Source organism: Anopheles ziemanni, chromosome 2 (assembly GCF_943734765.1).
Source record: "Anopheles ziemanni chromosome 2, idAnoZiCoDA_A2_x.2, whole genome shotgun sequence".
NCBI classification, from domain to species: Eukaryota; Metazoa; Arthropoda; class Insecta; order Diptera; family Culicidae; genus Anopheles; species Anopheles ziemanni.
The window spans coordinates 41,625,486-41,650,588 of NC_080705.1; the positions used below are offsets into that span (position 1 = coordinate 41,625,486).

Here is a 25,103-nt window from a genome sequence, read left to right on the forward strand (position 1 = left end):
ATTGTTTTAATCCAACTTATTTTTGTGTACTGTTTTGGGTGTATCAATATGAAATATTCACTGAGTATGGACTAAAACTGAAAACATCTTTTAATTTTTCTGATTTTACTTTTCCTAGATGGAACTGCCGTTATTCGAAGTGAGCAATTTTGCTATTTAAATTCAAAAATAGCAATAGTGAGCTCATTTCTCACTATGATCTCACCATATGTATCTCATCGAGCACATTATCTTCTCACTATGAGACAGCCGCGTCAATTTGTTTTTCAGTTTTTCTGTTTACCAACAAACCAAACCTCGGCAACCAGAAGTGCATCACGAAGTCACGCTTCAGTTACCGCGATACGAAAAGTGTACGAGGAAGATCGGGTGTTGTTTTTTCGCGGGAAAGCAAATCCAACCCCACAGCATGGTAACGGATCAATCGGGAAGGTACTTGCGTTTGCTGTTGGCGTTGGTATGCTGGACTTGTGCGCATTGCACCAAAACGGATCGTACGATCGATCCGACTAAGAGCCGTGTATGGGGACCAGGAGTGGAAATACCAGACCGGGCCACCCTTCCAGCGCGTTACTTCTTCATCGAACCAAGAGACGCGGAGAGTAAAAAGTGTGTGCACAGTTTTTTTCCTTCAGAATATCCGTAAAGTTTGTAAATTTCTTCCCTTCATTTTGTAGAATCAATGAGTCTCAAAAGTACGACGTTCATATTATCGGACAGTCTCGTTTTGGGTCCTGCCGGTATCGATTGAGCCAGATTGATCGCCACGATGGATCAAGCATCATTCGGTACAAGTTGGCCGAATCGTGTAGTGATGTATCGATCCACGTCCGGCACAACAGCATCCATTTGAACGGGTCTCCGTTCGTCATCCATGGCACACTGTACTCGGAGCAGTGCTACTGTCCGCAGGGCTCGGTTGACGAGTGGCTCGAGACGGTCCGCTGCCCATTGGGTGATCCTCAGATCGACATGGATCTCATACCGTTCCGGGCCATCAATTTCTCCAGTCTACGCACCCGCATGATTCAGCAGTACGACAAACCGGGTAGCATTTCACACTGCAACTATGTAATCCTGCGGAATCAGGTACACCGACGTTGCTACGGGCAACATACGGGTTTCAGCAAGTTCATGGACACGATCCTGTTGTCGTTGGCGCGCAAGTTTACGCTACCCGACATGGAGCTGTTCGTAAACCTGGGCGACTGGCCGCTGGTGAAGAAGGGTGGCCAGAGCCGCACTACCGGACCGTTCCCGATTTTTTCTTGGTGCGGCAGCGACGACACATTCGATATAGTGATGCCGACGTACGATATTACCGAATCAACGCTCGAGAACATGGGTCGCGTCATGTTAGACATGCTCTCAATCCAACGAAGGGGAATACCTTGGGCGGAGAAACATCCAAAGGCTTTCTGGCGTGGACGGGACGCACGCCGTGAACGGTTGGAACTGGTGGCTCTCGCACGGCACCATCCCGATCTACTGAACGCGTCACTGACAAACTTTTTCTTCTTCCGTGACGAAGAAAGCGAGTTTGGCCCAAGGGTTGCGCATATTTCGATGCATGACTTTTTCGATTACCGCTATCAGGTTAATGTGGACGGAACGGTAGCGGCGTACCGACTGCCGTACCTCCTTGCCGGCAGTTCGGTTGTGATGAAACAGGATTCGTTCTACTACGAACATTTCTACCGGAAGCTGGTACCGATGCGTCACTACATCCCATTCGAGGCAGACCTGTCGAACCTGGTGCAGCAGATCGAGTGGGCCCGCGACAATGACGAACAGGCGCGCGAAATACGGGACAACGCGAACGCATTCATCAATGCCAATCTGCTACCGTTGGACATTTACTGTTACCATGCTTTACTGTTCAAGGTAAGTTAAAAAAGAATGACGGTAGAAAGCGATTTGCTGAAATGATTTTTCCCGATCAGGAATACGCCAAATACATTGTCAGCCCGATTCAGGTGCAACCGGGCATGGAGAAGATTGAACAGCCTGACGAAGCCTACCACTGCCCGTGCGAGCGGACAACACTTCCGAGGGACGAACTGTAAACCCGCCTTCGGCTGGTCTTCATACCACAAGTGACACGACGCGACCTGCATTTATTTCCTTTCTCTTCCCGCATTGGGCAACTTACAACCTACCTAATCGAACTAAGCAAAAAAAAAAAACAAACAATTCTATGACGCAACCTGCAAGCTGTGATCGTTACGTTATCATTTTCCGTAGGGCATTTTTCTCCCACCCCCCACTAATAGGTAGAAAAATGGGTTCGTAGAGTAAACTAAAGGTAGTTACGCGATGGATAAACACAGCATTAAATCCTGAGCAGAAACCGTAAACTAATTGCTGAAATAGTTACCCTCCCGAGAAGAATTAAAAGTATTACCGCTCGAATTGAGAATTTAGTAGGGAGTTAGTATTATAAAACTACTTTTTCTAGGGAACTGTAGCGCCCTGCTTGACTCTTGAGAGAGAGAGAGAGAGAGAGGTCTAAATTTAAAGTGTGTGAAATAGACATTTTGCAAAGCTTTTTGGGGCAGAAAAGCAAATTCTCTAAACGTTACTGAAAATCTATCCAGAATTCTCGTATTTTAACAAAGTTGAAATAAACGCTACGAAATTGAACCATAAACTACAGCACCTAAGAGCTGTTACTTATTTTTAATTTCAACGGCTTGGTATTGCTTTCGGCACTATCAGATTGATTTTACTCCGCAGGAGAATTCTTCGTTGTTGCTGAGCCGGTTAGTTCGAAACTAGTCAAAAACAAAACTCATTTAAGGTTTTCTTTAGAAAATGGTATCGTAAACAAAAATGGAGCCACGAAAATGATTTTATTTAACACAATATATATGTAAAAAACATTCAACCGACAACCCGGATACATCGATTTAATGAGCTTTACACTATCGATTTGATTTTGTAAATATAAAAGTTAAAAATTGTTCAAAACTTTTAGAATTATCCAACCCTGTTCTTCATACCCATCTAAGACGCTACGGCAAGAATTTCGTTATCTAAATCCATTTTAAAGTATCGCGATTTAACTTATCTCTTGTGCCATCAAAATAAGTCCTTTATACACTCGGCTACTCCAATAGAAACCGAACGGCCTTTGGTGTACGTCCATAGTCACTTTCGGAGGCGTTCAGAGTAGCTTCCTTGATGTTGTGCTCGGTCAGTGCTGATCGGATCGTTTGAAGCGATCGCTCGATATTACCAATCGATTCTAGACACTGGTTGGCTAATGCTCCATCAACATCACATGGATGACGACTTTCCTTCACCTGACCGTTATCACCGTCAACATCCATCATATTCCCTTCTCCAGCGGAATCCTGCTGTTTCTCGCATAGCTTCCGCAGTTTGAGTGTGGCCAGATGAATGTCTCGTAAATACTGTGATGCTTTTTGATCGAAACGCCGTGGCGGGGCAGCTTTGGTAGCACTCGTGCGTTGGCAATTGTTAGGAAGGTTTTCGTCGTTGTCGTCCGTACCGATAAATAGCGCCTTTCGTGCGCTTCCACCGGAAACCCTTCCGTGTTCATTCCCGGTATCCATAGAAGGTTTGGTAAAGATGGATTTCAGAAGGCCCTGTGATTTGCGTGAATTTCCAACAGCCCCGGTACTTGGCGATCCACACGACGTTGTGCTCGTGTTGGACACCAAACTGTGCCTCCCGAGAATGGCATCCTTTAGCGAGCCAAGAGTGAGAGAAATACGACTCGAGTTATGCGATTCGTGTAGTAGAGACTCATTGGCCGATTGATCGGCCGCATCGTTCCATATGAGATCGACCGGTTCGAACATGTTGTCTGCGGTAAGATCGTCCCGATCACGGACGAAACCCAGCCAACACTCGAGCCTCGCCGGTAGCCACTCGGCAACGCGACCATTCGCACGATCCACTATGTTAACCATCGCCCGGAAGATGCCTTCATCCTGCCAAACCTGCGTCTGTTTAAACTCATACTCGAGACCCACATCGCGACAGCGTTGGCTCGCTTCCTTGACCATCATCTGAATGTGCGCTAGACTCTCATCGCTCGTGTGCTCCATTATACGCCGGATTTCATCGGCCAAGTTCGATTCAGCACTTGGATTACACTCGAACGAGTCTTCCTCAATAGACCGATCCCCCTTGGGACTGTTCGGTTTGTCCCGTTTGCTAGCAGATTGCAATAGTGCCTCTTGTTCCGTCTCTAGTAATTCTTTGCGATACTTGTACCGGAACTTTTCTAGCTCGAGCGAGGCAAGCCGTTCTTCGTAGTCCTGTTCTTGGGCCATCCGCTCGGCCTCGATACGTGCTAGGGTAGCCTGCTTTTCGGCGTCCAGTTCCTGTCGCAGTCGGTTCTCCTGTTCACGCAAGATTTCCTGATGAGCCAGCTGGAAATCAACCATCTACAAGTGAAATAATAATTAAAAAAAAAAAGATTAGAGGCTTATGATTATTCAGTACGGTAGTTCGTGGATTAAATGACTCTTTATCAAATGAGTTTACATAAATGCACAAGCAAACACAGTTAATATGGCACGACGAAGGATTAAACGCATTTTTATTTGAAGCAAATTAAATGTTTGTGCTATAGTTTAAAAAAATAGCACAAAACTATAATTTGCTATTTTTTGTATAGTTTGAAAATACCAACAAATCTAATATAATGTTTTCCCGTTGATTTTGCATTTTGTTTTTAGTATTTTAATTTTAAGAGGCGAGCATACTTCTCCTCGTAAGCTTTAAAGGTTACACAAACAAAACAAATGGAAAAATTATCATTGAAATCACAATTAAATTTTATAATCTATGGAATTGCTATAGTTGGTAAAACGTAGAAAATCTTTCTTAGGCATCAAGTGGTCACTTACAACTTGTGTCGTTTTGTTGGGACATAATGGGTTCGAGATGCGGAAGTAGTGTGACCCACCAATCACCAACCGATCACCATGCAGCAGTTTGCGCCGTTCTTGAATAAGCTCCCCATTCACGAACGTCTCGTATTCGGTGTTGGGTTCGGGCATAATGTACAACATTCCGTTCTTGTTCTCGATTACGCTGCAAATGAATGCGAAAATTGTTTATAGATTCATCTTTCCGCCATAAACGCGAGGCTCCGGCACTTACCAATGTTTTGGAGATACCAGCGGCCCCTCGAGCACAATATCCGGTGCGGATAAAGACGAAGGACGACCGATAAGTACCGTACCGGGTGGAATAATGTACAACAGCGTCCCGGAAAGCATGGGATCGGCGGCCAAATTCACCAGGCAGGGTTCCTTCTGCTCCGCGGACAACTCCAGGGCAAGACCCTTCCGCCTGAGCAGTTTCATCTCGGTCCGGCGCACATCTTCAGCCTCCTGAAGCCGCTCTCGCCACGAACGTTGCGCCTTGGCAAGCTCCTGTTCCGTTTCGGTCAACTGTTGCCGCAGCGCTTCCACCTCGCTGTCGTCGACCGTGGTGGTTTCGATGATGATTTTCCGTGGCTGCAGATACTGCTGGTGCTGATTGGCCTCCGAGAGACGCCGCTGGCGCTCGTGTTCCTGCTGCAAAACCTGCAGCCGTTCGATTTTTGCGCGCAGCTCCCGGATGATGCGATCGTGCGGGTCTTCGTTCACTTTGACGCGGTTCACGATGCTACGGGCTTGACGGGCGTACCGAAGCGTGGCCAGCGTTTCGTCCACATGGATGCTGGCCGGAGAAATGGTGGCGAGCATGACCGTACGCGAGTTTCCACCGAGCGATTCCTGGCGACGAGAGGAAGGAACACTAATTAGTACGAGTTAATGCGCATAAAGTCGAGCAGTATAGAATAGTTCGTTGTGTCATTGCCACACATTTAAACCATTGAATAATTATAAACACCACCAAAGAGCGACAAAGGCAAGTTGCGACCGGAAGCGTTAAACTCGTCCAATCGAAACGAAACCCACTTCGTTGCGGCCAATAAATTCAATAAATCCAAACAAAAAACTTACAATTATTACGACCACATAACCTTTCGCTTTGTTGCGCGTGGCGTAGCTGGGCAACAGGGACAAACCCGACCGTTGCTTTAAAAAAATACAATTGATATTATGAATTTTCTTTTTTTCCAACACTTCAATCACATTGATTGTTTTTCTTTAGTATTTTTTGTGATACAATAACACAGGTTACAACAGGAACGCATTAAATGTAGTTTAGATTGAGAGTAAATCGGTTACAAACATCTCGCTGGCGCAAGGAGATAAGACGAATCCGGATGACACTACTGTCGGTAAGATGATAGCCACGGTCAGGGTCAAACAGGGCATTTTCTGTTCACTAACCGCAGGCTGCACCCAGCAAACACTGCAAGATGCACTGGACGGATGGTAATGGGCCTGGTGGCGCCATTTAGATTAGAACAAATGTATTAGAGCGGCAAACATTGTGATACATCGCGTGTGAATTACCTTCTCCTTCTGCTCCACGAAAATATGAAACGGTTGTACGATACATGAACACGTTTGTTTGTTAAATCGACCAAATATGTCTATTCGGTAAGGCCATTAATATACGGCCGAAAAACCGAGGAACTTGAAAAGCACAATTTTAGAGGTTTTTATTGAGAGATGGCTCTTAACACTAGAATACATTGCTTTGGAAACTTGCCCGAATACTTTAATGTTGAGTCCTATTCTTAAAACGCTGTATTTTCGACGCTATTTTTGAATTTGTCTCCGTAAACTGTTACTTTTTAGTATATTTGTTGACTATCTTTTAGCGTTTTTAATTTTATGATGTACCACTTCATCATTCTTCTAGCTCAGCGTAAAACAAAAAAGAACTATGTGAATCGAATGTTAATCTTTTCTTAATTTTTTTTCAAAATCGTATATCACTTAAATTCAGAAAAAAGTATGCGCTCTAATGCTTATATATATATTGGGCCACCTTTAAAAAATCATTTTATATTTTTAAGATAACAAATGACGCCACAAATTGACCATGAAGATGTGGATTTTTAAATTTCCCATGGATCGTTTCCGTCCTGTGCTTTGTTCCATTATTCCATTCATATATTTTTGTTTTAGATGTAGTTTTTAATTTTAAGAAAAGCTTTATTTGTTTTGTAAAAATATTCAGCCGTTTTCGAGATATTAAAATCGAAAATTGTGTTGGGGTCAAAATGTCAATTTGGATTCTAGTGTTTAAACCAAAGCCAACCAGCGGCAACAACCAATTCCGGAGAAAATATTGTCCATTTATTTCGCAATTCGCAGTAGAAGTTTCCGTTGAGTTTATTGATTTTTTCTACAACATTTTATATGGATCAAATATTTATCCAAAATGAGTAATCTAGAACCGACAGGTGCTTTTTCTCTTTTATCTAACCTACACGTTTCAAAGTCTATCACCAAGCAATTTTATAGTGTTTAAGGAAGATAAAACAGCGAAGTGGATCACGTTCAGAAAGGACGACAGAATAAGTGATTGCTTTCCGGTGGGTGAGTGTTTCTTTAAAAGTTCTAGAAACATTCCATTCGGTACACACAAGTTTACACAAGTCGATCGCTGGCACACTTGCAGGAAGGAGAAGATAAGGAATTGACCAAAGAGCACCGGTTGTTGGTGGAACTATTAGCTCAAGCTTCATCTGGGGAGGGTGTGTGCAAAGCAAATATTAAGACTATGCAATTCTTTCGATTCGAGAAAAGGCGTCCCTGTCACAAGCTTTATACTGCTTGACTTCGCGTTGCAAAAATTTCTATTTATAGATAATGAATGATGTAAGAAGAGAGTTTTGAAGTACCAAGAACAAACAAACGAGTCATATTACGATCATTCCAGACGGTAAGATATTTGAATCATACCGAGCTGAAACGTACTTGGGTCGATTTTGCGTTGTTCACAATTGCTCGTGTTCTGAACGGAAAAATAGGTTGGATAATCGGACGGGAACAGATTTGTTTGTTGTTTGCGTTATCGACAAACCGGTACCTCCAAACTACGCCGCATTAGCCCGACGGGCGCACTGTAATCACTAATGACTTAAATCCCGCAAACCGCCAATGATGAACACGACGTGCGTGTCAACACCCTTGGCTCCCCTTGGTTGCAAACGGTGACCTTATGGGGAGGGTTTGGCTTTCTTTGACAACTACGCATTGCCGCTTCTAAACGGTGTAAGGTTGGAGGAGGTTGGAATCGGATGCGACGTAGTCAGTGCCTCTATCGTTATCAAACCGGAAGAGAAAAACGGCGCTGTGTACGAAACTATTCAGGGACCGTTGGTGCTACCCGAACGCCACAGGTAAGTCCAGGGAAGGTTGTATAGTGGCGTAAACACTATACCCAGTAAACAGGAATAACCTTGCTTCGGTAGTTTATCTTTAGTTTTGGTGAAGGACTACCAAATTTTACGACTTAATGATTGACTTTTAAACTGGTTCCTGCTTGTCGCTTTACGGTGGGATGTCTGGGACGTCGTTTTTTTTAATATTTCATACGACCAATTCGCTATGGTTTGCGAATTTTCTTCGTTAGTCAAACGTCTCAAAACGTAAGATTACCTCACTCTCAGCCTTGGAGTGAAGGTGGTACCGAGCGCACTTGTAAGGGCCGTCGTTACAGATAAGCGATGGGTCAATCCAGCTGGCCTTGTATGGTGAATGATACGGTCCGGGCCGAAGCTTACCTATTCTTTTTTGCCTTTTGATTATTTGATTATTGATCATTCCGGTAGGACAGTGTTGTTGATGGGAAGTTAAGTGCACATGGTGCTCCGGGGCGTAGTGCAAACAAAGTAAAGCAAGGGTCGAGAAATTCAGACCTGCAAAAGCATGCCTTTATCCGATATTCCAAAGAAAAGAGGCGAAAATATTCAAACTCGCAACAAGAAAAAAATTTATAGATAAACCTTTGAAATATTATCGTAAATTGTTAGTGTATGTTACTATCTAACTCAAACAAGTCAAACATTGCTTTACTATGGTCTTAGATCTTCTTATTAAAATTATCTTTTGGGGTTTTTTGATCAGAGATTTTTAACGTAAAACGTTTGTCAGCCCCTACACTAACGCATCGTTGAGTTTTGTTGCTTTACTTTAAGTGGAAAAGCCCATATAAGTGCCCTTCGAGCTGGGTATTACATGATTTAATCTATTTTACCCAATGAGACTTAACCATTAACCCATGACTTAATGAAAGATTAATTTCATCTTCAACGCAAAGAAAATGTATATTCCAAAGGATAAACCCCTTATATAATTCCTTGCAAACGGCATCATCGCTTGAATAATCTATCAACGTTGTTCAACTACTACAAAAAAAAACTGATAAGAGCTTCTTTCATGTTATTATTTCCATTTGTACAGACAGGGGGAATAACTTTAGCAGCACGGTCTATGATCACACTTCACCAAAGTTCCTTAGTACAGATAACCGGCAGTATTTCTTTGTCAATATTTATTATCTTCCGTTATTCATCTCAGGTTCTTTCTTTGTCATGCCCTTGTTTGCATTTTTGCACTTACTTGTCGTTTCAAGTTGAGCTTGAGCTCTCATATTCCCAAAGGCTGATTAATGCCGATTGTCTTAATTGTACATTACAATTAGATTACCCGTCACCTCATCACAATGAATAGGCTTTCAACAGGGAATATACGTAAGCAAAGTTGAACTGTAATGTAATAGGAAATATATATAAGCAATGTAGAACTGTAATGTAAGCAGTATGTAATGCATTAGTTAAGCATGAAAACATAGATTAAATTGGAAAAAAAATTCACATAAAAAATTTAATGTTAGTTAAGATAATAAAATTAATATTTTTAGCTTACTATCAGCTAAGACTAAGACCATAGTAATTAAAATTGGGACTGAACTGTAGAAATCCTAACATACATAAGTCCTGCAAAAAAAAAATCAAGTCCATGCCAATTAATTTCGTTTTCCAAATATCTGCTTATCAAAATTGGGTATATTCATATCATTTTCATAGTTTTGAGAAGCGATTCTACTCGACATATTTGACCCTGGTCAATTTTTTGTGCTGCAATTTTCCTTCACTGAGTCATACACCGCCAGCAGATGGAAGCAGACCGAAAAGTTGTTTTCAGTCAATTTTGTTCCTTTTGCCGGGCACTATCAAAAACAAAGCTCCACTAGCGAAGTGCCTTGCTGATCAAGGCCCCGTTGGCTGGCGATGCTGGGAATGCTATTTTTAATCTCCTATGCTCTCTTTTCCTTTTGCACATAAACGCAAGGAACACCAGGCGGGCAAGAGGTTACCGTCTGGCGAGTTAATCTAATCGCGAAAACTTAGAACACAGTCCGTTCTATTGTCGTGGTGATCGGTGTCGAGCAGTGCACAACGTGGCAGATGGTTGTTTTTGGTGTGTATAAAATTTTTAATTTTTTTTTTGCTGTAACTAAAAACCATTCCGATTCTCACTGCTCTGGTGCATTCACGGGATTCACTACCGCGGGTCGCCGGGGACGTGAATGTGAATGGTTGTTGTTGGGGTACATGATCCATGCGCGATTCCAACGAACATAAATTCAAAAAAAAGAACGCCATCTCTCTCATTTTATTGAATGGCGGTGGATTTGATCGCGGGTTCGCGCAAAGGCAGTGGCAGAAGAGCGCGAGTAATAAAATAACCGTCGTTTTGGTAAGAAACAACACCAACACTTAACACCCGAGCAAGCTACAGGGATGCGCACACCAGTTGAGACTGAGTATAAGAAAGAATATGTTTGAAACTAGAAGATTAGTTGGTCTTTCGAACTTGCTGATTTGTTCAAAGATAATCTGGGATTTGGAAGACCTACTCAAAACTAAATTTATAATTTTTAACGAAATGTTTATGAGATTGTTAATAAAAATATATTTACAATTGTAACCGAGAAAGGACGGGATAAGGCCTAATTGTAGGAAGGAATTGCCATAAAAACAAAAAAGTCAGTTAGAGCATGTTGGCTCTGACAATACGACAACATCCGTCATACCTCAATAAATAAAATAAAATAAAATAAATATTTACAATTGAAAAATAGAAAATTTTAAAAACATACTAACAATCGTACAATCACAATCGAAAAAAAAACAATCGAACATTGCTACACGTACATGTGCAGATGACCAAGTTTTGACTCACTAAAGTATCAGATAGTTAAATACTGTTCCATTTTAATCAATAAACAAATTTGACAAATCAATTAATTAATGGAATCGATGACGAAATAACATTAAAAAAAGTAGAGAGAATAAATTTTGAGCAGGGCGAAATTTGTCATATTTTTTAATTAACATAGTAACATATTATATCAACATATTATTATGCTTGTATTTTTATTTCTTAAATTACTAACACATGTCAGAAATGATAATCTTCAATATAATCACCAACTCAATTACATTTTTAAGTTTGAGCTATTCGTCAACTGGTCAGTAGAGTTTAGAGCACTAGGCACCATTCGTCCCGTAAATAGTGGTACTTGAACACAAATTTATCGATCGTGCCTTACATATTTGATTGAAGTCTTAGCTGAAATTTGTATGTTTTTTACAGTAAAAGGAGCCCAAGTGTATTCAACATCCACTGCGAAGATCCATGTGCTGATACCCTTAACGTGGACAGCAAGGCATACCGCCGTTGCAACGCCAGACAACCGTACATTCTCCTTCCAGCAACCCAACAAAACCGTCACGAACACATTCGCGTTTGAACGCGTGCGCGAGATGAGGCGCGTCTACGTGTGTGCCACCACGTCGTCGTCTTCGTCTCTCCAGGCCCAAATGGTGTGCAGGTACCACCCCGAAAGATCGTCATCCAACGTCGGAACCAGTAACCGAACGGCGATGATGCGTACCGCGTTTGTATGTGCGAGTCGAGAGAGATGACCATGCGGCGGGACGCAGGACGATGGTGGTGGTGCCGCGCGGATGGTGGAATGTGGGGTGTGTTTTTATATATCCGTGGCCACGCTCCGTACGGTTGATTCAGTTTCGCTGCGGAAAGCAAACCGGACGAACGTGTTCAAATCGCAAATCGAGCTAGAATATTGCGTCGTTTTCATAGCACCGTTTCATATGCAAGTGTTCCGAGTGTAAGGTAGTACCGGAGGCGTGATTTTACCATTGAGTGTTAAAAAATAACGGCAAAATTGTGAACGCCAAATAATACTTTAACAGCTACGAAAACGATTTAAAAAACCCCCAAAGTGACCCATCCCACAAACACGGTGAAGTGAAAGTGTTTGTCGAAGAGGGTGTGTGATCTCCCCTTCCTTTTGCTAATTTGTTTACCAACAAAACGATAGAGAAGGCGCTGTGTGGGGTGTTTCGTCAATGCTGAATGAATATTGTACCACATAGTGGTGGACACATTGCGCCAAATGAAATCACTGCCGTGAGCAAACAACACGCATCGAAGGCACGGGTTTTTGTCGAACAAACGTGAAACAAATGATCCGATGAACTGCTAGACGGTTAATAGACAGAAAAGTATCCTGGTGAAGCCTTATCGGAACATGCGGTAAAGAAGCCATTCGATGTGGCACCATCGTTAAGCCGGAAAGCGGAAACGAGAAAACATTTTCTCCCAGTTGAGGGACAAAGCGCGACATAAATAAAAACCAACCAAGATATTCCGCCGCGGATTTCACGGGTGGTCAAATCGGTGGAAGGAGACCGACAGCTGCACAAGGACACGGCTAGTTTGGACGGAAAGCAATAACGCTTCACATTTCTCCAAGGACTTTTGTTTCTCTTGCTGATTTTCACTGAAATCTAAGCAGGCTAAGCAGCTTAGTGACGGCGGGTTGAAAACAACAGACAGTATTTTCGTAGCCGTAACTCTTCGCTTGTGACCAACACACGGTGCAAAGCAACACGATGGACATCTACTACATGAGCGACAGCATCCAGTACTCTTCGTTCCGGGGCCCGGTCTACCGGGACTACGAGAAGTTCCCGTACGGGACGCTCGAGAATCCGCTCAACAATCCCGTCTCGAAGAGCAAACAGCAGCAACGACAGCAGCAACGCAGTCATCACTCGAGCTCCAGCAGCACCGCCAGCGCTCAAGGTAAACAACCGCCATGACGAACCATCTACAATACGCCGTGTCGTGTAAAGGCAATTGCGTATCCGCAAAGCAGAGATCTCTCGATCGTTTAGCCCGTACTCGATCGTACCCGCCAACTGGCGGCGAACTGGCAGCATTTAGATGAACTATGGGATAGTTTTGAAACTGGGATTTCCTACTGCTCACGATTTTCCGTTAGAAACATTCGCGTGGAATTTCCAACAGTTTTGATGCAACAGAAAAAAAAACCCCACTTAGAAAATTCACTTCACTATCATTCTTTCCCCGACCCCAGCCCGCGGAAATCTCAACCGAAAGGTGTTGTATTCTCATGCGTTGAGCTGTCGTGGCATTTTCCTTAAACCGATTCAGACCGGTATCCGATGGTACGTTATGTTCCACGCAAAGGGAAGGTGGGTACGATCGACGCACTCTACCACTATTTGCGTAAACATATATTTGCGCCGGTACGGACGCGTGTGCAAACACTCATACACTTTCGTAAGCCCCGGCCTCTGGCTGAGGTGTGCGCAAAGGGTAAGAAACTCTCAAGACGTTCCCCTGTGGCTTCTTGCCCGCGCGTATGCCTCGACGACTTTGAACCACCGAAAACCAGAACCGCAAACAAAACAACATCAAAAAAAAGGCATTTATTAGCGCAGGACGGTAGTGGTGATGAAGAGAAGTATGGCGGTTAATGCGCGAGTTGGTTGCAAAAAAGTTCATTTCCGTTCTCTTAACCTCGTTCGAGGCTCGATTCGATCTACTACGCGTTCGGTCTTTACCGTCCGGAACAGAACGAACTCTTTCGAGGAAGGATTTGCAAAAAACCAACTTGATTTTTAAAGCGCACCATCATGAGCGAAATAAGGTGGATTGGTGCAGGGGAAAAACGTAGCAATAAACACTTGTACATATTCCTGGCCTTCTGTTGCTGTGTCCAACCACTGACCGGAACGGATTGGACGAGCACGCAGAGCAATTCAACAATTCCTTAGAGTAATCAAATGGTTTTCGAGCCTTGAACGCTCACCTGTTTCATTCGTCTCCAGCTGCCAGACACGAGATATGAACCCCCCCCCCCCTCCCCACCCGGTCTGTTTGGCCATGACCATGTTTCTTCAAGGGAAGATTGTTTTTGTTGATATTTTGACTCGAAACGCTTCGGTTGGGGAAAGGTCGGTGGCGTACGACAGGGTTTATGCTCACGTGTGCCAATGTGTAAGCGGCGTATGGCCCAGTCACCGGACACAGACGAAAAACTATTTTTGGCGTCGACCAAAACATAAATATAACCCACTTCCACTTTGGTGTCCACGTCGGTCACAGCTCGGCGAAAAACGTCATTCTGAATTACGATAGACGCCCGCCATGAAATGCATTCTACTATTCATCGTGTATAGTAAGACTAAGTTAGTGCGTACCTCCCCCATGTGACACATACCCTCCCGGCCCCGTCGGGTGATCTAGTCATTCAACAAAACATTTCTTAAAATAAACCCAACCAGCGAAAAAACACTTGGTACTATTTCGGTCACAAAAGTAAGGCGCCTGGCGCAGTGGCTCAAGCGGTCGGTCTCCCCCTCGCAAGCATGCACAAAAGCGTCTTACGAAATCTTGTGGCTAGACGCGTACCTTAGCTTAATCGATTCAACGGTGTGTATAAAAGAACCCCCCGATCGATTGGGGCTCTCGTGTGGAATGTTGAACACCTCCGGCGCCAGCGAGTTAGAGGTAACTCGAATCAATTTCAAAGACATCGTCCGTTTCTCTGACGTAAATCGCTCACCACGGTTGGCACACCACGCCAACCAGAACCAGGGGGTCTGTGGTCAATCACCGCTGAGGCCGCTGTACAGACGATCAGCAAAGCGCAACGAAACACGAGCCGCTCTCCGCGATCTCGTATGTCTCTCGTGGCCACCAGGTCCAGGTTTGGTGGTTGTTAGCCTTCTTCCGCCACAACACATGAACACCCCATCGAGACCGGTTTCTCGGAGGCGTCCGGTTGAATACGGTAGGGTGGTAGATGAAAATAGTAAATAGCAAACAAGATTCCAGGAGAACCCAACTCCGCAGCGAACCATCACACTTCAGTGCAGCAGTTCACCTTTCGGGTGGGAGGAGTTGAAGGAACATATAAAGGCGGAAAATGCAACGCAATAAGTTTGTTCCGGCCGCTCGACATGGAGGCGGTGTTGTGCACACATATCTCGGTGTACTTACCCCACCCTTCTCCTCGTCATCGATGGTTGACATCATCCAAGTTTAATCGCATTACATTCCCTCTTCCGGCTGTGGGAAGAGTTTGCTTGGGAGATAGTACAGTACAGTCTGGGCGAGTCGGATGGATGTAGATCAATTTAAAAGGGGTATGAAGGAAGTGGTAATATATGCTATATTCCGGTGATCGATAGAGGACAACTTAACACTCCTCGGCACACGGTGTGAGCAACAAGTGCCATCCGGCCAATAACTTATCGTTCCGTTAGTCAACCCGGGTTTGATGATGTCTCTAAAAAGGGAAGAAACATCTCTCGCCTTCAATAACAACACCAACAGCACCACTATCATCATCTCATTCGCAGTCATCCGCGAACAGCGCGAATGGCCGTATCATAAATAATCTCGTCAACTGACCCCCGCAGCCAAAGCTCCATCGATAGAATTGGCGAGCGGAAGTTTACTCGCAATATACGATGCAAATGAAAGGCCTAGAAGGGTTCGCAAACAAAAAACACACACATTACTATCTCTTCTAACGTCGCTGGAGGTAACGCGCTTGTGTCCTTCGATCAGGGTGCGCAAAAAAGAGGCTTGTCTGTTACGCCATTTGCAGCAGAGTAAATGCTAAAAATGAGTAAAGAAGGGGCATTCGAAATCTAAATACTTTTTGCCCCGTCTGAACCAGAGGCGCACTTATTGGCACACGCGTGTCTACCACCATGTCCATTACCGGCCCGAGAAAGTGACGGTGAAGATCATAACGTCGCTGGTAGTGGCCTGAGAATTTACTTAAAAACATTTCCGGCGGGGTGAAAGGGAAACCTTGAATTTAATTGGACCTATTTTGCAAAAATAACTGAAACACATTTCCCGTTTCAGTTAAGGAATGGTTGGAGTGAATTATGTCAGTCAGACGGCACGGCATCGCGATATGATCATCGTGAATATTTAACAGTTGCTTACGCCACATAGCTTAACGTGGCACGACCTGGGAAGAGATCACAAGCTAGCCGAGGTTTAATTAGCACCTCCTATCATGACTGATGTGCTAATAATTACCATCGATGTCTCTAACCACTTTTACAATAGTGTGCAACCCTTGGCTAACGGGTGTTATAGCTTGGCAATGTTGTAAAGATAACCAGTATTATAGCTCTCTCTCTCTAAAAAACAAAAAATAATAGTAAAAGAAATAAATCTCTCTCATCACACATGGGCAAATTATATCATCTTTTTAATTTTTTAATCCAATTTATTGATCGTTTTATTGTACTTGCTATCGCAAAGATCCCTAAAGTGATATAACATATTGATGATCAAATTTTAAAATAGTCAACCTGTGTCTATGTGACCAGAATGCCAAAAGTTTAATGATATGCAGCCGGCTTGAAAAAATTACCGTGTTTTGGATAACAGATTTGATATGTTTCATTGAACTGAAAAATTTGATAGACTTGTTAAGTTTATCCGTAACCAATAAATAGCTATAATATGATTGCATTCTTAGAACAACCAATTTGTCGAACGCAATTATTCAACCATAAAACAGTGTTCTTTCCCATTGTGTATGACCGGAATTGAAAAAGACACTGATCGTCGGTCCAATTCAATCAGGAATCGTCCGATCGTCCTACATTGCGCCGGCATGAACCGGTAATGCAATTACAGCGTACGAGAACGCGGTGAACAGTAGCGTACAGTATCCAATCTTCTCCGTAGTCCGGAAGCCAACGCTCCTCTGTGCCAGCATGGGTAAGGGTCGAGAGGTTACACTTAACGAAGTCATTTATACCACCTCCTCGCCGGAGCTTCCCATTTCCTTTCGCAACGGCGTTCCGCTGCACAAAACACGATGCAACTTAAAGCCAGACGGTGATGTTCACCGAAACAAAAAAGTGAAACCAGTCACGTCGAAGGGCTGCGCCTCGTGTTGGTCACGGTTGGTGGCAACGTCGTGCCGCACACCATTTGACCTAAATTTTTACTTTTGCCTGTGTGTGGAAAGTATGTCTACCACCTTCCTAACGTCTCCACCGAGTGGCGCATGCGTTGGGAAGGACTCGGGACGTTGTAAAATTGACCCACCACTTGTGGCAGAAGGTGACTATTATTTGATGGAACGTGTTGAATGGCTAACGTCGAGGTAGTACACGCGGGACGTGGAGGCCATTGGCCACTGGCGGGATAGTTAATTACGTAGACCTTGGAAAAGGTTACTCCACACCGAAGACCGATTGAAATAAACAAAAAGAAAGATCGGACGATATCGTGCAAATGGTTCTTTGTTCAACCATCTCCGTGACGTCGAAGCAATTAACGATACGAAGTAATATTTTGCAGCCTTACACATGAACCAACCCACCGTTCTCAGAGGTGTCCTAATGCCTTCGACTTAAAAGAAGCCCCCATGGTGCAACCAAACCGGTTCCGCCCGGAGGAGAAACGGCAGTAGGTGTGAAGTTGCCGGACTATGATGACTAAAAATAATATCGGACAACATGTGCACGCGGGCACGTAGACGCCCTAATATGCTGCATGTTGGTGCATGTGTCGGCTACGCACCGTCGGTGAGCAAAGGTCGCCGCCGTCTTCTTGGCGATGGCATTCCCAGACAAGCAAGACGACAATTAGATAGTGGGCTTGAGTCCCCCTCCCTCGCTCCGTAGACTTGATTGCTTTCGTGCAGACAAGAAAAATCACTGAACGTATCCCTGGTCGGACAATGTAATAATGTTATCTTCCTCCGGCAGTCACAACCCCGGTTCCGTCAGTGTTCTCTCCATCGGCGATAACCTTTTACGATTTGCGTACTTCTTCGATCGCCGGCGTTGACCGTTATTGCAGGTCCGAGGAAAAGAAGTTTGCAACAGTCTTACGGCCCTCGCACAGATAAGCGCTATCAGCAAAGTGTCGACTATCACCCCCCTGATAGCTTGGGAACGTGTGCTCAGGAGAATGTCCGCCACGCCTGCCATCATCGGTTCATCAAGTTTGTCCCTGTTTGCTTTCCTAAGAAAATCACCGACATATCAACTTCGTTCGTATCAGTTTTGTGCCACATGTTTCTACGCTGTTAGGAACTAACTCCATTACCGAATAAAATAAAAAAAACCAGTCCCGATATCAGTACAAGCCAAGCCGTACCCTGTCCCATGCCCTTCAGCAGTCGATTGATCGACGAGCAATCCGGATTGCACTGGATTTGATGTCGATAATTTCGGCAAAACAATGGTTCGGGAAACCGAATGTTACCGATAAGAAGCTAATAAACCTTAGCCGTATGGTAACAAAAACCCGCTAATTACACATAGAGTTTCAAATATTGACCTAGATTAGCTATCGCACTAAGCGCGAACTGCTTTTTATATTGCGATCTCCGGTTTCACACAACCACAAGACAGATAAATTGGTTATAAAATCCAGGAAAAACTCAAGGAGATAAAAAACAAAACAAAAAGAACATAACCAAATATCTCAAACCCAAATGATTAAGAATCGCAAAAAAAGGACGATAGCAGATATAAAAAAACTTTTATACAATTTACTCAACTAGAAGCTTTTATTTTGTGCTTAGTGTGCAGTTTGAATCAATAAACCATCTCGCACGTGCATGACGTATGAGGCGAGAAGAACATTATCAGCTAGTAAACAGTTCCAGATCACATGAAGGGATCGTAAAAGCTTGCAAACAACAAACGTGGGACGCAGCATCTCGTGACGACGGTGTGTTTCCTGGGGACCGGATCCTGTTGACGCTTCCTTTCCTCGAAACTAACAGCCGGTTAGCACACTTTACAAACGTTTTACACCCATAACTTTACAAATTCCCCAAGGTTGTGTCGCTGCTGTTTCTGTGCCAATTATTTACGGCCAGCGCTGTACAAGGTGAAGTGTTGTCTAAATTTGCAGCTAAGCGCAAGATATAGTCGTGCCAGCCGAAGTTTGCCCCGGAGAACAATTGTCCGAACGAAAAACGAATGCAAATTCCCATGTAGAGAAGGTCAATCCGCCCCTATGCAGTAAACATTGTTTTCAGTACGTACAAATAGAGCAGAGCCTGGCTGGCTAGTAAATTCACAAGTATTTGTTCTGCGGACAAACACTCTTCGCCACAAGGGTGGGCTGATGGTGGGAGAGCATGGAGGGAAGGGTTTAAATTAGAACACCACCGCACCACACCGAGGGTGGTGTGAGGCTCACATTGATTAGATAACATGGTCAATCAGTCTCGGTACTGCTCCGGTTCCGAAAGCTCAGTGTTTGCGTCGGTAGGTATAAAGATAAGGAAATGGACACCTGCGAGACTGGGGAGGCATCGGGACAGAAGAACAAAGCATCAGGCAAGCTTTGAGCTGCACCCAAAGGTGTTGTTGGCCACGTTTGTCAACATTGATTGCATACTATGTACTGTTGCTGCTTTAGTTGCTTGTGACTGTAATTTGAACTCGGCCTTTACTTATCGCACCGTTTTTCCTCTTCCTTCTCTCTCGTTCCCTTTCTGCAGCTAAACTGCTCAGCTACATTGGCAAGGCGTCGTCCGGCAGTAAGGCGTCCACCAAGGACTCCTGCCCGTTCTGCAAGGAGCAAAAGAAGCGCCCGCTCGGCGCGTACATGCGTAAGCGCGGCCAGCGCATCACGTCCGAGAGCATCAGCGAAGACGCCGAAGAGTGCACCGAAGAGCTGCGCGAGGAGGACGAGGAGGGCGAGGAGGCGTGCGAGGCGCCACGATCGAACCTTTCCGGAAGTCCGCCCACCAACGATCACCAACACGTGCACCGTGGCATGGTTGGCTTCAACCGGCAGGAATCGATCGAAAGCAAATAGGGCGAGCGTATTTCTCCCTTCCCCGGGGAACGAGGGAAAAGCGGAGAATAACGAGTTTATCTTATAATCTGAATGATTAGTAACATAAGGCAGGTTAAGTGAAAGTTGGAGTAGTTGTAATTTGTCACACATAGAACACTTTTCTTCATTTCTGAATGCGAGATTATTATGGCTCAGATCGGAGTGGAAAAGGTGGGCGAGTGGGACCCACTCTATCATGGTTTTGTTTCAACGCGATGAGAGCGTAAGCGGAAAGAATCGTACCACCACATTCAACAAAGAGTAATCAATCATCTGAAGAAAACAAAAATCTATCAATGATTTCGATCTGACTTTCCGTAAGCCGTAATTTTCACGGCCGCAAAGGCAAAGAGAATGTGAGGGAAATGCGTAGCGCAGTACCATCATCGTGGTCACTGTTGGTGCATAAAGACTGATATATATTTTATATGCTACACAGAATCTGTACTTTTCAAGTGGCATTGCAATGTGTTTTATTGCAATAAATCAGTATATGAAAAAGTATATAAAAAAGCCACACAGGAAGCAGATTTGAAAAAAATCATGTTTATGAAAAAAATAACAATCAAATTCTGAACGAAAACAAAAACGAAAACGTACCTAACATTTAATGAGAACTTTTGTAGAAAAATGAACTTAGAAAAACACAATATAGAAAACGAGATGCAGCATGCAGCGTAAATTAAACGTTTTAGATATGCATTTTAGCATGTCGAAAGTAAATAGCATTTTGTGGAAGGTACGAGATACGGTACGTAAGCAAGGGCGTACACAACAATGCAACCGACTGTACCAAGTGGATGATAGGCGCCAAATTTCCAATCGTTAGAGCTTGAAACAATATATTTTTGAACCGTTGTGAGTTTAGTAACATATAATGATAAGTTTTATTATTGTTGTACGGGGTAGCGTTTGGTAGTGCTTAGTATATGTAATATACAACTATGGCTAGAGAAAGGTCGTAACTAAATTGGCAGCATTGTAATCCAATCATTATACAACCAGAGTTTACACTACTATAATTGCTTAATGATATGTCTTAAGGGCTGCAACTGTACCGCTTTTACCTGAACGTTTTCGGAGTGTACTAAATAAACATTTGAGCTATGGAAAACATTGTCTTTTCAATTTCATCAAACATTTTAAAGCAGTTAAGAGAGCAAAAATTTACACCTGCGTCGTGTATTGTTTTAGCTTTATCAACTTCGACCTTTGAAGTGAAACCACTCACAAGTGTCCCATAATCGGGGAGAAAACATCCAGATTTCGACGTAACAATACATCGCAAATTACACTAATTGTATTTTTTGGAGGTTATCAGCAAGATTAAATTGCGCACTCGAGTGGGCAACACAGCACAGGTCGAAGGGAGCGAGGCCGGGCTCCTTACGAGCCACCCCCTTTTCCTTCATAACGATAAGATGTGCCCCTTCCTTCGGGCTACCCCACAAGCCACGTTGGTACAATAAAACGAAGCAAACAAATGGCCCCGATAGGAATTTGAGACCGGCCTCAAGTGGGGCAGCCCTCTGAACACTGCATGCTAGCAGGGTGCATACATGCGACACATAAGTGGCCACTTACATTGGTCTGGCGACACCACATGGCCGGCATCCTCCCCGGGTTTGGTCACGTATGCATATCGTTGATTTTCCCCCCTTGGAAGTTTTAAGGACAGTGGTCGCTCTGGCGTATTATCAACTAGCCTCCCAGCCAGCTCGATAGGGAAATGGTAGGATTGTTTGCGGTCGTTAGTAAAAAAAAATACCACAAAGAACCGGGGGTTTCCTTATCGTTATGGTCAACTTGATTGTACGATCGCGTGGTTGCCGCAATTTGCCTTTTTATTTTAAATTCGAGTTTCCCCTTTCTTATGCAGTTGGCTTGTTGTCTTAATCTTATCTATATTATTTCCATTTACTAGAAAAATCCGCGACAGGAAATCTGCATTGCCTTTGGGGCTTTTGATGAACTCACCAGATACCAGGGTAGAGTATGTAATCATTCGTGGCATTCGGTGACGTACGACGAAACTTATCGGAGTAGACTTATCGTTCTTCTCCGATAAGTCACAAACAATATGTTATTCTCGGTAAATTTAGTTATAAACGAAACATAACATAGAGTACGACCCCCTGATTAGATTCCTCAGATTGCCTCCATAGCTACACAGCGGGACTCGAAAGATGCTGTCGGTTTATATGTTATCACGTTGCAAAGAACCATCAGACCATTTTTTATCGGACAAAACCGTTTCCGTTGCGGTTTTTTCCTCGGCTTTAATTTTATGTTTTTTAAATACTTGCCTCTCACACTCTCAATACCACTCTCGATCATTTTTCCCAACGACCGAGCATTATGAGGCTCACTCTTTAATCGAATCTTACCACGGACGGATCACTGACTCGCAGGGGGTCACCGAACGAAACAAAAAAAAAAAAATAGAAAAATAAATCAAAGTGAATTATCAATTTAACGATTGACAAAAAATAAACTGTCCCAAAATGAAGTGGAAGAAATTATTCAACGGTAAACAAGCTGATAAGAAGCCGAACCCGGTGGAGGAGCGTAAGTAGAAAGGACGTACGACACAGTGATTCACGAGGAACTCTTTGATAAGAAAAGGGAAAAACATCTAACTCATCCGTTGCAGAAACCTCCAAAGCGGTTCAAAAGACTATCAAAAAACCATGCTGCGCGAAATGTGCCATCATGTGCAAGTGCAAGCATCACCGAAGGGTCCTACGGAGCATCACGATACCACCGAGGTGTTTCTTCGAGGCCAACACTTTGCCGATGAATTGAAAATGTTTTACACCAAGCGAAAAGCGATTTCAAAAAGCATTAATAAAGAAATGTGACATGGAGTGTTTGTAGTGTGTCTGTTTCACTTACCCTCAGCAGCCACGTGAGTACCGAGTCACGGTACGGAATGTAAGTGTTGGCGCCTTTCTTTGGATCAGCAAGTGCCGAGATAACTTTGCCGAGCGTCAGCAAACTCTTGTTGATGCAAACGCCCTCCTTCAGCCGGGCTCCACTGGCACAGGTCTGGCTAACACGCTCGGAGCCGGCGAGATCAACAAGACTGATTTTACTGCGCTTCGTTTGCTTCACCGTGGTCGGACCATCGCCCACCGAACGGCCCGAATCGTCCGGGTCGCTGCTTTCTACGATCTCCACCAGGTTTAGCACTACCGAGAAGATCGAATGTGACCTCGAGCTTTTATCGTTCATGCCGGTGGCCGCCGTGGCCCGCTGACTGTTTCCGACGGCAAGCCAGTTCCGGAGGGACGTGTTCGAGTCGACCGGGTGCGTGCTAAGATCGACGACGTACGGTCCCCACACGGGATGCTCGCGAACTTTAAGCGGGGGTTTTTTGGCGCCCTGTCCCGGGGTCGACACAACGAAGCCACCATCGCTTGGCGTGACGGAGAGAAGGTCGTGAATTTTTTCGTTGTAAATTTCGAAATAGCTCACTTCCACCTCGGCGTGAACTTTCCCTTTGAGTGCATTGATGCGGGCGAACAGTTCGTGGCAGAACCGAGGGATGATACCGGCGTCTGGATTCGGGGCGTCGTCGTAGTTATCATCCAGGTCCATTCCCATCATACTGTAGCTCTTGCCGGAGCCCGTTTGCCCGTACGCGAACAGGCAAGTGTTGTACCCTTCGAAAGCTTTGTCCAGCAGCGGATGAACCATAGTGTTGTACATCTCGGCCTGGTTGACGTACGCCGGGTCATCCGCATTGCAGGACCAAAATACGTGATCGTAATGAAACGCATGCTCTACGCCAGCCGAATTGTCAGCCGTACTGCCTCCGTTAATGAAGATCTCATTATTTTTTACACGGACAATATTCGATACCGAGTCGATGCATTCTTTAACAGCAAGCGGGCGGATGCGGACAGCGACTTTTAAATTGCTCATCTCACCCATCGAACCATCCTTATCCTTTTCTTTGGTGGTGCTGCGGTATGAGTCGTCCAGTTTCGGCTGGCTGGAACGGTGTTTCGCACCGGCTGGCAATGGGCTATCTACTGAAATAGGCGCGAAACATTCCGGAGTCCTAGCGTTGAGCAAGTCTTCACGAGCTTTGGTGCGCTTTAGTAAGTTCCTGGGCGTGCCAACATCTTTCGATGCACTTTTCGATGAAACCGCTGGTGGTCGGCTGGATGGTGTGAAGCAATTATTCATGTTCAAAGCGGTGCTTGATTTGGACTTGGCCATTGCTATCCCATTGACGGCTCCAGAACCTGACAAAGATGTTTTGGGTGTTCTGGCAGGAGAGGCTGCTAAGGATTCGGAGCTCGATGTGTTATGTGGGCAGGTGCGCTTCGTTAACAAGGAAGTAGGTAATTTCGATCCTCCCGGCCGTGCCAACGATCGCGGGGTTGATGCTTTCGTCGGCGACGATGAGGCAGCTGTTCCGAAACGATTCATTGGAGTGCGTGAATACATCTCTACGCCAGCTTGATAAAGTCGATTTAAGCACGCGGTATCACCGACACTGATAATCACTAACAATACACCAAAGTTCCTCTTTGCACAATGAGTTTTTCGCTAAAATTATCTATTATAGAAACATTTTCTACGAAGCCGCTTTCGAATACAAACGATCGAGACTGTTGCTTTTTGAGGTCTGTCAAAATTCACGGTTTGAATTAATATCGTTTATGTAGGACTGCTTCAATTCTTCACTGCCAAGTATGTTTGTCATTTGAAAAAACATCGAATTAGCCGGTTTTCTCTTTTATAAGTTTCAAGAGTGACCAAAAAGGTGAATAATTAAGTGGAAGGAAGGTGAATAATTAAGAGAGGATCTCATAAACAGATAGATATTCATTTTTTTACTCAATGTTACAAATAGTCCGATAAGACAATTAACTTTAGTAATTCCCTTGTTCACCCTTTTTGTCCATTCATAGAAAACATCGCACGTCAAATGTTTCTGTTGTTAGCACT

At 44.2% G+C, this 25,103-nt stretch overlaps 3 protein-coding genes across 3 annotated transcripts; 2 read left to right on the forward strand and 1 right to left on the reverse strand.

The window, feature by feature from the left end:
* The first annotated feature begins 301 nt into the window (after nucleotides 1–301).
* LOC131294892 (protein O-glucosyltransferase 2-like) lies at nucleotides 302–2,280 on the forward strand. Its single transcript, XM_058322945.1, has 3 exons — nucleotides 302–609; nucleotides 678–1,884; nucleotides 1,944–2,280. The coding sequence occupies exons 1-3, from the start codon at nucleotides 410–412 to the stop codon at nucleotides 2,064–2,066; spliced, it is 1,530 nt and encodes a 509-aa protein (XP_058178928.1). The 5' UTR covers nucleotides 302–409; the 3' UTR covers nucleotides 2,067–2,280.
* A 724-nt stretch (nucleotides 2,281–3,004) lies between these two features.
* Nucleotides 3,005–24,599, reverse strand: LOC131281823 (kinesin-like protein KIF14). Its single transcript, XM_058311179.1, has 4 exons — nucleotides 23,037–24,599; nucleotides 5,140–5,759; nucleotides 4,884–5,070; nucleotides 3,005–4,418 (listed from the first exon to the last, which is right to left on the reverse strand). The coding sequence occupies exons 1-4, from the start codon at nucleotides 24,597–24,599 to the stop codon at nucleotides 3,108–3,110; spliced, it is 3,681 nt and encodes a 1,226-aa protein (XP_058167162.1). The 3' UTR covers nucleotides 3,005–3,107.
* On the forward strand, nucleotides 12,015–20,130 carry LOC131281824 (uncharacterized). Its single transcript, XM_058311180.1, has 2 exons — nucleotides 12,015–13,070; nucleotides 19,801–20,130. Exons 1-2 carry the CDS (start codon nucleotides 12,878–12,880, stop codon nucleotides 20,118–20,120), a joined length of 513 nt encoding a protein of 170 aa, XP_058167163.1. The 5' UTR covers nucleotides 12,015–12,877; the 3' UTR covers nucleotides 20,121–20,130.
* Nucleotides 24,600–25,103: the final 504 nt, after the last annotated feature.

What these genes read in the sequence shown, in the direction of transcription:
- LOC131294892 (XM_058322945.1), top strand. Translation starts at nt 410, where the DNA reads ATGGTAACGGATCAATCGGGAAGGTACTTGCGTTTGCTGTTGGCGTTG. An exon ending in AGAGACGCGGAGAGTAAAAA is followed by an intron (nt 610 to 677) that starts GTGTGTGCACAG and finishes TTCATTTTGTAG; the next exon opens with AATCAATGAGTCTCAAAAGT. An exon ending in ACCATGCTTTACTGTTCAAG is followed by an intron (nt 1,885 to 1,943) that starts GTAAGTTAAAAA and finishes TTTCCCGATCAG; the next exon opens with GAATACGCCAAATACATTGT.
- LOC131281824 (XM_058311180.1), top strand. Translation starts at nt 12,878, where the DNA reads ATGGACATCTACTACATGAGCGACAGCATCCAGTACTCTTCGTTCCGG. An exon ending in CAGCACCGCCAGCGCTCAAG is followed by an intron (nt 13,071 to 19,800) that starts GTAAACAACCGC and finishes CCCTTTCTGCAG; the next exon opens with CTAAACTGCTCAGCTACATT.
- LOC131281823 (XM_058311179.1), bottom strand. Translation starts at nt 24,599, where the DNA reads ATGTATTCACGCACTCCAATGAATCGTTTCGGAACAGCTGCCTCATCG. An exon ending in TACTCACGTGGCTGCTGAGG is followed by an intron (nt 5,760 to 23,036) that starts GTAAGTGAAACA and finishes TCTCGTCGCCAG; the next exon opens with GAATCGCTCGGTGGAAACTC. An exon ending in CCAACAAAACGACACAAGTT is followed by an intron (nt 4,419 to 4,883) that starts GTAAGTGACCAC and finishes TTTCACTTGTAG; the next exon opens with ATGGTTGATTTCCAGCTGGC.